This window comes from Rutidosis leptorrhynchoides, chromosome 9 (genome assembly GCF_046630445.1).
Source record: "Rutidosis leptorrhynchoides isolate AG116_Rl617_1_P2 chromosome 9, CSIRO_AGI_Rlap_v1, whole genome shotgun sequence".
Classification (NCBI taxonomy): Eukaryota; Viridiplantae; Streptophyta; class Magnoliopsida; order Asterales; family Asteraceae; genus Rutidosis; species Rutidosis leptorrhynchoides.
This window is the reverse complement of record NC_092341.1, coordinates 291,918,512-291,928,956: the sequence shown is the minus strand read 5'-3', so window position 1 is coordinate 291,928,956 and position 10,445 is coordinate 291,918,512. Positions and strand designations below refer to the sequence as shown.

Sequence of the window (10,445 nt, the reverse complement as noted above, 5' to 3'; positions counted from 1 at the left end):
ATATATACACTAAAAGAAGAGAAAAAAATTAGAGGTTTGAAGGTAGCAATATTGAAGATGAAAGAAGAATTACCTTACAAGATCAGTTGGTAAATTTGAAGGTCTGTGATTGAGAGATTGAAGAGGAGGAGATGAAAAAAGGAAATGAGAAATAAAGGGTAATTAGGGGAGATGTGTAATCTGAACGATTTAGAGACAACAATGAAGGTGAACCATTCAGAGCTATTTTTTTTCTCGTTCAGTTTAAATCTCATTCAGAGGTGCAAATCAAACACTCTGAATGCTGACCGATTCAGTGTTCAAATCTGAATGGTTCCATTCAGAAGCAATCAAACGCACCCTTACATGGATCAAAAAAAAAAATTGTGGGCTTTACACAAGTCCTTAGAACGTATTGTGCAAAGAAATGTCTTATGCTTATTGAACCTAGTGAGAATATTCAAATGAAATCAACTTTTAAGTTGAGATCTAAAGGATCAATCAGAGTGCGATACGTGGCGCGATAATTTTTTCGAAAAAAAAAAATTTCAAATTTTTTTTTTTTGAAGTTTTTTTTTTCAATCACGTGTGATTGGATTTGACATGCATTAAATCACATGTGATTATGCATGTCAAATCCAATCACATGTGATTGAAATTTTTTTTAGTAAAATGACGAATTTCAGTAAATTTGTGCTAAAACCTTTAAACACCAAGTTTTTGATCAAAACTTGATCAAATCACCGAAATAAAGTCTGAAATTTTGAAGATATGATCACGAAACGCTAACAAACTTAATCAAATCACCGAATTAAAGTCTGCTTCCGGTTGAAATTTATTTTTTTGAAAAAAAAATTTTAATTTTTTTTTCAATCACATGTGATTGGATTTGACATGCTGAATCACATGTGATTGTGTTTTACAATCACATGTGCTTGGATTTGAAATGTTAAATTTAAAAAAAAAATCAAAAAAGAAAAATAAAAAAAAATTAAAAAAAAAAATTTTGAATTTTTTTTTCAATCACATGTGATTGTCTCTGATTGATCCGTTGAATTTCAAGCAAATTATTGTATTTAAGAGATTACAACTCTTAACCTATACTAAATTAATAATTGGATTATAACTAATTGGGAAATTAGCAAAATACACTTCTATTTTTAAGGTCTTATCAAAATACACTTATAAAAAAAGTGTATTGTTTTTAAATAAAGTTTGTTAAAATTAAAATATTGTTTTATTTAATTATTTATTGTTGAATAGGAAGGACTTCACATGAAAGAAAATTTATCTAGATGGTTAAAAGGGTAAAATCTGAAATCCATATGTCCAAAGTCCTTTCTATAAAAACTCCAAAAGTATAGAGGCTTATTTGTAAATATGACAAGTTTGTATATACGTGTTATCTTGGCCATTTACTTGTCAAAATTCGTCGTTGTGATCGAAGTGTTAGTTAAATGTATTACATATGTTGTTGGCAGTCAGTGAGAGGAACATAATATCCAAAATAATTTTAGTTTATAATGAATGTATGTGTGAGAAATCAGGAGCTAAAAATTAACTTCAAGTTCACCTTAATAAATGAGTGATTTGAGGTATGATCTTAACCTTTATTTAAATAAAATGAATAGTAAGTTTCGTTTTTGTGTAATTAATTTGAATTTGAATGTCCAGTCAATTTCAGTCCATTGTTGTATTAATTGTTCAAATACTGAAGTTTGTGCAGGAACTACGAAAATAGTACTCTGTATGTTATATGACTTTTAACTTTTTTTACGTTAATAGTTCTTTTCAAGTACTTAAGTAAAACTACAGTCTTTATTCAATGAAAAACGCCTCAGAAACGAATTAAATTGAGCCTCTGTACGCTGCTCTGTACGCTGTTCAGAAACAGCAATGATCTGGTGGTGAAGAAGCTGATTCAGGGCTGATATTGGGCCAATTCTGGAGGGCTGGTGTTATGTACAGAGTCTGGTCTTATGTTGGCTAATTTTGATTGCATGTTGGGCCAGCTAGCTATCCCTCTGTTTTATGGCTCTTTATTAATAAATATATCATACATTCATACATATTTACAAGTGTTTATATACTACAGTATCGTATACTAATGCAGGCATAGATTCCATGAAACAAGTAAGGTCTCAATGGTGTGGTAATTACTCGTAGTGAATAAATCATATACATATTTACAAGTATAAGTGTTTACATGCTATTATTGCTATCATATATTATTGCAGGCATAGGATTCTATAAAAAGAAAGTTCATCATCTCGATTATATTTAAACAATATCGTAATAAAGAAAGTGAATAATCGTGTTGTTGTTCTGTAATTATTCATTTTTGGTGGAAAGATAGTTTTTTTTTCGTAACACTAATACCACTTTCTTGTATATGTATTAGCGGACAATTGACATGATAGATGGCCAATTAAAATACCTTTTTCTATTCAGGGTAAAAAGGTGGATGTACAATTTTACAAATATACGGGTGCCCGAAAGATGTAGCCGTGACGTAGCTACTGATGATGGTCTCTGGGAACAGAGAAGCCCACATCTATGCAAAGGTATGTGGACATGACAATGGACCAGCTCGGAGGCCCGGCCCAACTTGCACACCAAAGCATAGTGACTGCTAACTGACTGAAGCAATTGTTGTGTTTTTAACCACTATTTGTAGGTTCAGTTCGAGTCTTGTCTTGGACAAAAAGGGGATGTGTGCGTTTGCTGTTCAAAAAAAAAAAAAAAAACTGTAAAGCCATTTGTTCAAGTGCAGCTGAAGAAATAGAAAATTTGTTTTTTTTTTTTTTTTTTTTTTTTTTTTTTGTTAATTTACTATAGTGCTGTTTCAGCACTAACCAAAAAGTGGGTTTTAGTGTTTTACTTCATTTGAATAATAACAATTTGTGGAGACTAGTTACTAGCATTTAGTTTTTAACCTTTCTTATAAGTTCCACTAATCCACTATTAAATCTTTGTGGTAAAGAATGGAATGAGAACAACATAAATGTAGGTTGTGTCCTTTAGTATCTTTTGTGTTTTGTTTAGTTTTCAATTAATTCAACAATTATCTTCCATTTGAAAACTGCATGTTCTACAACAAATAAACAAAAGAATGGCTGCATCAGATCATGTGTTTAATGCTGAAACACAAGATCAGATTCATCTTAGCGTTAACGACCGTCAACGGATCACTGAGAGGACCCAATGGGTTCTTGATTCACCCGACCCTCCTGGTTTTTTCAAAGAGATTCTTGTTTCGGTCATAAATACTGTTTTTTGTCGGGGAAACAAAAAACTCGGCCCGTTACAAAAAACTAGTCTTGTGGCGTTTTTGCATTCCGTGTTTCCGATACTTAGTTGGGCTAAGGACTACAAAGGATCCATGTTCAAAGGTGACTTGCTTTCCGGATTAACCGTCGCTAGCTTATGCATACCCCAGGTACATTTTTTCACAAGGGTAATGATAAATTCACCACACACATACATTAATGAGTTGTACAGTACAACTCCTTGATGCATGTGCGGGGTGTATTATCAAAAAATGTGGTGGATTTATCATTACCCTTTTCACAACCAATGGTGTTAAATTTTGTAGAGTATTGGATATGCTGCTTTAGCCCAACTTAAACCTCAATATGGTTTATGTAAGTTATGAATTAATCCTCTTATTAAACATTTTTGTCTTATTTTTTCCATTGAAATATGCTTTTCTGTAATTTCATAGACACGAGTGTCGTACCTCCTTTAATATATTCAACAATGGGTACTTCACGAGAGTTAGCTATCGGTCCAGTGGCTGTAGCTTCGTTGCTGACATCAGCAATGGTCTCAAAAGTCGTAAATCCAATCATTGATCCTGCAGCGTATACTAAGCTTGTGTTCACAGTCACCTTTTTCACCGGCACGTTTCAAGCTCTTTTTGGAATTTTTAGGTAATGCTTAATACAAAATATGTACATTTCCAGATGAATTGCGCTTTTTTATTTATTTATCAATGTTGTTTTTGATTCATAGGTTGGGTTTTCTCATCGATTTTCTGTCACAAGCAGCTGTCGTTGGATTCATGGCAGGTGCAGCCATTGTTATAGGTCTCCAACAGCTCAAAGGTTTACTTGCTATGACCCATTTCACCACAAAAACTGACGTTGTCTCTGTTTTGATCGCTGTTGTTAAATCAATCAAGAATTCAGTAAGTTTTTATGTGTATTCTAATTGCAACAACAACAACAACAACAACAATACCCAATCCCACAGAAGTAGGGTATGGGGAAGGTAGGGTGTAGACAATCATTCCTCGTACCCTAGATTAGAAGGAAGTCAGACTCGGTATGTGTATTCTAATTGCATCCTCTCATTTTATTACTAGTTATTCATATATTCCTATGCACGGTTGCAAAAGTCACTACTCGGGAGTACTCAGAGTACTCGGTCGAGACTTTGTAAGGAGTACTCGAATGTTGACCAAGTTTGACTTTGACTGAGTTTTGACCAATTTTCCGTCTATTCCAGAGTTTTGGCCAATTTTGACTGAGTCTGACTGAGTTTGACCGAGTTTGACCTAGTACTATATTGAATTGCAAAAACTGAGTACTCGCCGATTCATTCCGAATTCTCCAACGTTGTTTCTATGGTTAAACGGTTATGTTTTTCATTTTAGGAGTGGCACCCTAAGAATTTTATCCTTGGATGTTCGTTCCTCGTCTTCATCTTCATCACGAGATATATTGTATGAAATACATCAAACTTAACCTCTGTTTACCATTTATATCCTATTTGTTGGTTCGTTACCCTTTTTTATTATGGTTTTCGGTAAAAATTTCAGGGGAAGAGGATCAAGAAGCTATTCTGGTTACCAGCTATCGCTCCGTTAGTATCAGTCATCCTTTCCACCACTATCGTATACCTAACGAGAGCTGATGAACATGGAATTAAAATAATTAAACATGTTAAAGGAGGATTTAATCCAAGTTCAGTTAATCAGTTACAGTTCAACAGTCCACACCTCCTTGAATCAATCAAAATCGGGCTTGTTTGTTCTATAATCGCTCTTACGGTTTGTGTAGCTCAAAAAATCTATACATTTATTCTGATCAAAAATACCAAAAGGTCAACTTTTCGTTGTGGCTCTGTTAACTTTTATTGTATTATGTTTCAACAGGAAGCAATGGCAGTTGGCCGGTCTTTCGCTACCATTAAAGGGTATCATTTGGATGGAAATAAAGAAATGATAGCTATGGGGTTCATGAACATTTGTGGATCTATGTCTTCTTGCTATGTTGCAACAGGTTATTTTATTTATTTATTTATTTGAATGGAAAATGAAGGTGATTTTTTAAATGTAGTCTCGTAATTACTAATTCAGGTGCGTTTGCACGGACTGCTGTCAACGTTTATGCTGGGTGCCAAACAGCGCTATCAAATGTAGTCATGGCTATTACGGTTCTTGTAATGCTACAATTGCTAACAGGCCTTTTATACTACACTCCTATTGCGATACTATCCTCGATAATCTTATCTGCCCTTCCCGGGTTAATCAACTACACCGAAGCCTATAATATCTGGAAAGTTGACAAATTGGACTTTTTGGCTTGTGTTGGAGCTTTCTTTGGCGTGTTATTCTCTTCTGTAGAGATGGGTCTTATGGTGGCTGTAAGCATTATAACTTTTTTTATAATATTGGTTACTTGATGATACGTATTATGGAGTATATTTTTTGAACAATAACTTGTTTAATTTTTATGACAGGTTACGGTTTCATTTGCTAAGATAAACCTTAGTGCATTACGACCTCGTGTTGAAGAGCTGGGGAGGCTTCCGGGAACAGATATTTTCTGTGAAGTTGATCAGTATCCTGCCGCTCATGCGGTTACGGGCGTTCTAATAATCCGACTTAATTCTGGTCTGCTTTGTTTTACAAATGCAAATCCACTCAGAGATAGGTTATTAAATCTTTGATTTTCTATATGTACATATGTTTCAGTGTGTTTTTTTTTCTTCACTAAATTTTATATCTTGATTATATTTTCTTTTAGGATATTAAGATGGGTAGCGGAAGAGAACGTAAAAGAAGCGACTAAAAAACGTATCAATGGAATAATCCTCGACATGTCCTGTAAGCGAACTTAATACATACTATTAATTGTGAAAAACGCTATATGCACCTTGATTAAAGGATCGTTATCTTGGTATGTACTGATATTTTTAATCATAGGTGTGACAAACATCGATTATGCCGGAATCTTAGCATTGGAAGAAACCAACGAAGAGTTGCTTTCTAGAGGCATCAAAGTGAGATTCTAATTTCGACTACATAATTTAGAGTGTCACATTGATATATTTCGTCGTTAACATTTATTTGAACCATATGACGGAGATGATATTTTAACGTTTGTTTGCAGTTAGCGATTGCAAGCCCAAAATGGCAAGTGATACACAAGCTGAAAGTAGCAAAGTTTGTTGATAAAGTTCGAACAGACTGCATCTTCCTCACTGTTTCTGAAGCCGTTGATTCATTTGATGGTTCAAAGTTCAACGATCCTAGTAGTTATTGATCAACATTTGTATCCATAAACTGTTTGAAATCATGATTTATAATCATTGTAAAATGCTTACAGTTACATAGCAAAACTTTTATGATTAATATGGTATGTCAATATCTTCCAATTAGGCCCAAACAAAGAGGTAGTGAGATCAAGTCTCGTCTAGTACAAAGGTAGTCATGTTATATTTTAGTCCGAAAAAAATAAGGTTCGGGTTAGTTTTCTGGTCTTTGAATCTAACGGGGTTCAGGACCGCGTATGAACTAAACCATGGCTTTCGAAATTATATTGCAGCCCAACTCGAGCATTCAAGATTAACCAGGCTTGAAGTATTTGGTCTTTTTTTAGAAATGGCATCTTGTTTGTTACATTCTCAATTAATATGGTCATTTTCTAATCAATCAAATCTTATTAATTGGAGTGGTTATTAATGGAAAGTGATGAACAAGATATGCTATTTTTGTCTTTTATTTTGTTTCTTACATGATATGCACAGGGCCCCACATTCTTGTTTCTGATCTGCTGTATTGGTTTGTATAGTAGTTGAAAGTTGAAACTATATCAAATCTTTAAACTAAACATCTCTTTCTCCGGCAGTCATCACCGGAATTTTCAACAACACCACCAGTAAATTCTCTTATCTCTAATTTCATCTTGTGACTACATAAATAAATGTTCTTATTTTGTTATTTAATTTATCGCAAAATATATACTTTATTATTCTGGGATTCTTTATTAATTTTAAAAAGTTTAGGACTTTATTATTTGATAGTGGAAAATTTGGAATATATGCTCCTGTTAAAGTTGATTGTGTTTTTTTATTGTATTATTTTTATCTTTTATGCATTTAAATTCTTTAAAGTTGTACTTTCATTCGAAATTGGAACAGATGCTCCTATTAGCTACCAGAAAAGTGGTAGAAGACAGCTTTCTTTTTTACTCTTTTAGGTCAAAAAATCTGTTTTCTAACTTCATTTTTAGTAATGTTTTCAATAAATTAAACAATTTCTAGTAATGATACAAGTATACTACAACCAAGAAACTTGGCGTCCGGAAAGTTTATTGCTTTTGTAAGTTGACCACAAAAGTCAAATTCAATTTATGCAAATTTGTGGATTGCTTGTATTGTTAAGTTTATTTGCACCATATTTCAAAATATTGATTCTTGTACATGCCATTCATATGTTATGAACTAGATGCAGCTTAGAGAACTTTTATGAACTCAACTATACACTAATATGTAGCAAATTCGATAAATGGCAAAATCGATTTGCTTTGAGATAACAGTGAATATGGCGTTATTTGTTGAAAAGTAACAACATTAATTAAAAAACTCGAAAAGGAATTGTGAACGGAATAACAGAATTGTTTAAGATGCTTATAGCCAATAAGCATGGTTTGTGGTGTACCACAGTGATGAAATTATAATATAGAAAAATTCAGGTATATGATTCTGTGAAAAAGATAACTTATGGGTGTCATTTATCGCCTAATAATAACCGAAAGAAAGTGACAATTGTCTTGTTATTCTGTTCTTTTTTTTTGTAATGGAAAGATACTACTTTTAGGACATTACTGATACATTTTTGTATGTATATTTACAGTCAAAAAAAATACTTAATAGGCCAATAAATATATGAATTTTTGTATTCAGGGTAAAGGGTTTTCTTTGAAAAGAAATAAGAAATCATGGATGTCACTCAATTGCAAAGACAGTTTGTCGAATACACAACTTCTTTGTATCAGGAGGTTAGTGTTAGTTTCTTAGAAAAATTCTTTTTAAAAAAAAGTTACTTAATTTGTGAGTAAAATTTGTAATTATCTAAATCGTTGATTTGGGTATATGAAGGGATATCTTGATGATCAGTTTAATCAACTTGTGAAATTGCAAGATGAGAGCAATCCAGATTTTGTTGTTGAAGTTGTGTCCCTTTTTTTCGAAGATTCTGAAAAGCTTCTTAACAATTTGGCCACTGCTCTGTAACCTCTCAATCTCTCTAGATTGATCTTACAATTCTTGAACTATATCTATTTTTTATTATAGTTAAATAATATTTGTATTTATTTTAATAGTCAGCAGGAGAATGTCGATTATAAGCTAGTCGATGCGCATGTGCACCAGTTCAAGGGTAGTAGTTCCAGGTATGATACCAGAATTCATTGGAAAACAAGTAAATTTTTTTGGTAAGAAGCTTTTACCATAGTAATTATTAGTTTTAATGCTTATAATACATGTGTTTCTTGATTTTTGGTAACAGCATAGGAGCACAACGCGTTAAAAATGTGTGCATCGCCTTCCGAAATTACTGTGATCAGAAAAACCTTGATGGGTTAGTCACTGTTCTTTTCATTAAAATTAGTTTAGTTATAAAAAAAAAAAAAAACAGAGTACTGAAAGACTATATTACTAATTCTCAAGAGTTAATTTGTTCAAGTTTGTATCTCTCTTTACCGATTTACTGGTTACATCCTTCGTCCTACTTTGAAAAAAACATTACTATTTCTCAAATAAATGAAATACTCTTTAGTAAATACAGAATATATTGCAGATTCAAGTAAAAATAGTAAGAGAACCAAGAACCTTAGGAGTAGTATCTGAAAGTAATTTCATAGAGCATTAAGAATACTACTTGTGCAAATTACTTCTAGATATGTTGGCATGGTACAGTTATTTGATGACTACAATCTCGTGAGTGCAGGTGTGTATTATGTCTGCAACAAGCGAGAAATGAATACATCCTCACAAGGCACAAACTCGAAGCGTTATTTAATGTTAGTCTCCTACCTTCGAATCAAAAATACATGGAAAACATATATTCTATCTTAAAGCTTAAACTTATATTCATTATGTACACAAATTCTAGTTTCATCTTGTGTAGAGTTGGCAAAACAGGCAGGTTGAGTCATGGGTAACTTCATGTTTTGTATTAGTTCAACATGATTTGTGTTGATTACGTTTTTCAACTTTCAGAATTGTTTATCATAAGATGCTTTTTGTACTTTTAGTGTATGGTACAACTCTGTTGATGTTAATCTTGATAATGCAGCTCGAGCAACAAATCGTACAAGCTGGTGGATCAGTCCCTATGATGGCGTAGGTGTCAAGTTGGACGGGTTTAGCTTGCCAGATGAATCTATTTAATTTCTATATCGGTATAGAATAGATTATGTATGAAACTAGATTGCGATTTTGGTGAATAATTTGACCAAAAAAATGTGACTCGTAGATCTGAAAGAGTGACACTTGTTTATCATATCGAAGCGCAAATTGTACTTGAAACAATTTGAGATTCGCAATGTTTGATCTCCGCAATAAACTTATTTGGTACTTGTTTGTGCATCAGTTTGGATTAGTGAAAATTGTGTTTGTTGTGATCATGTAAGAGTAGTGATCACTCGAGCCCACTAAAAAAGTGTGTGATCGATCATCGCCAAGTCACTATAAGACCAATCCCAACAGCAATACAGCCCTGTCCACCCTGCTCAATCATGACGAGCACGCCAATGACATTCGGCTAGCCCTCACGCCCCACGTGACTCGTGCGCCATTTCGTGCTGTTTCAACATGTTTGAGGGCAAGATATAGCCGTTGCATTTGACAAAATAAAATAAAAAAATCAGAAACAGAAGCAACGGCTAGTTTCATTTTTTGTTTTTATTTCGTTTATTTACATTATATATAGAAAAAATTACGTCGTTATACAACCAGAACCCAATCCATTTTAACACAATACAAGCTACTCTCATACAATTGTAACACACAAACCCAATACATACACACTTTCATTTTACATATTCAGCAAACAAAATGACACCCAAAAAACAAACCATATCAAAATTCAAAACACAACAACAATAACAACTCTCGACTTCAACAAGCTACGGATACACGGATATGGTGAATCATTTGCTCAAGATCACACAATT

General features: G+C 33.1%; 2 protein-coding genes across 2 annotated transcripts; both read left to right on the top strand.

Moving 5' to 3' along the window:
• Window positions 1-3,091: 3,091 nt before the first annotated feature.
• Window positions 3,092-6,592, top strand: LOC139868866 (low affinity sulfate transporter 3-like). The gene is made up of 12 exons (XM_071857205.1): window positions 3,092-3,418; window positions 3,575-3,623; window positions 3,704-3,911; window positions 3,994-4,168; window positions 4,637-4,705; window positions 4,802-5,032; window positions 5,138-5,264; window positions 5,342-5,628; window positions 5,725-5,918; window positions 6,012-6,091; window positions 6,191-6,267; window positions 6,378-6,592. The coding sequence occupies exons 1-12, from the start codon at window positions 3,092-3,094 to the stop codon at window positions 6,528-6,530; spliced, it is 1,977 nt and encodes a 658-aa protein (XP_071713306.1). The 3' UTR covers window positions 6,531-6,592.
• Window positions 6,593-8,118: 1,526 nt separating this feature from the next.
• LOC139866464 (histidine-containing phosphotransfer protein 1-like) lies at window positions 8,119-9,842 on the top strand. Its single transcript, XM_071854698.1, has 6 exons — window positions 8,119-8,267; window positions 8,368-8,498; window positions 8,592-8,660; window positions 8,777-8,848; window positions 9,218-9,290; window positions 9,566-9,842. The coding sequence occupies exons 1-6, from the start codon at window positions 8,208-8,210 to the stop codon at window positions 9,614-9,616; spliced, it is 456 nt and encodes a 151-aa protein (XP_071710799.1). The 5' UTR covers window positions 8,119-8,207; the 3' UTR covers window positions 9,617-9,842.
• Window positions 9,843-10,445: the final 603 nt, after the last annotated feature.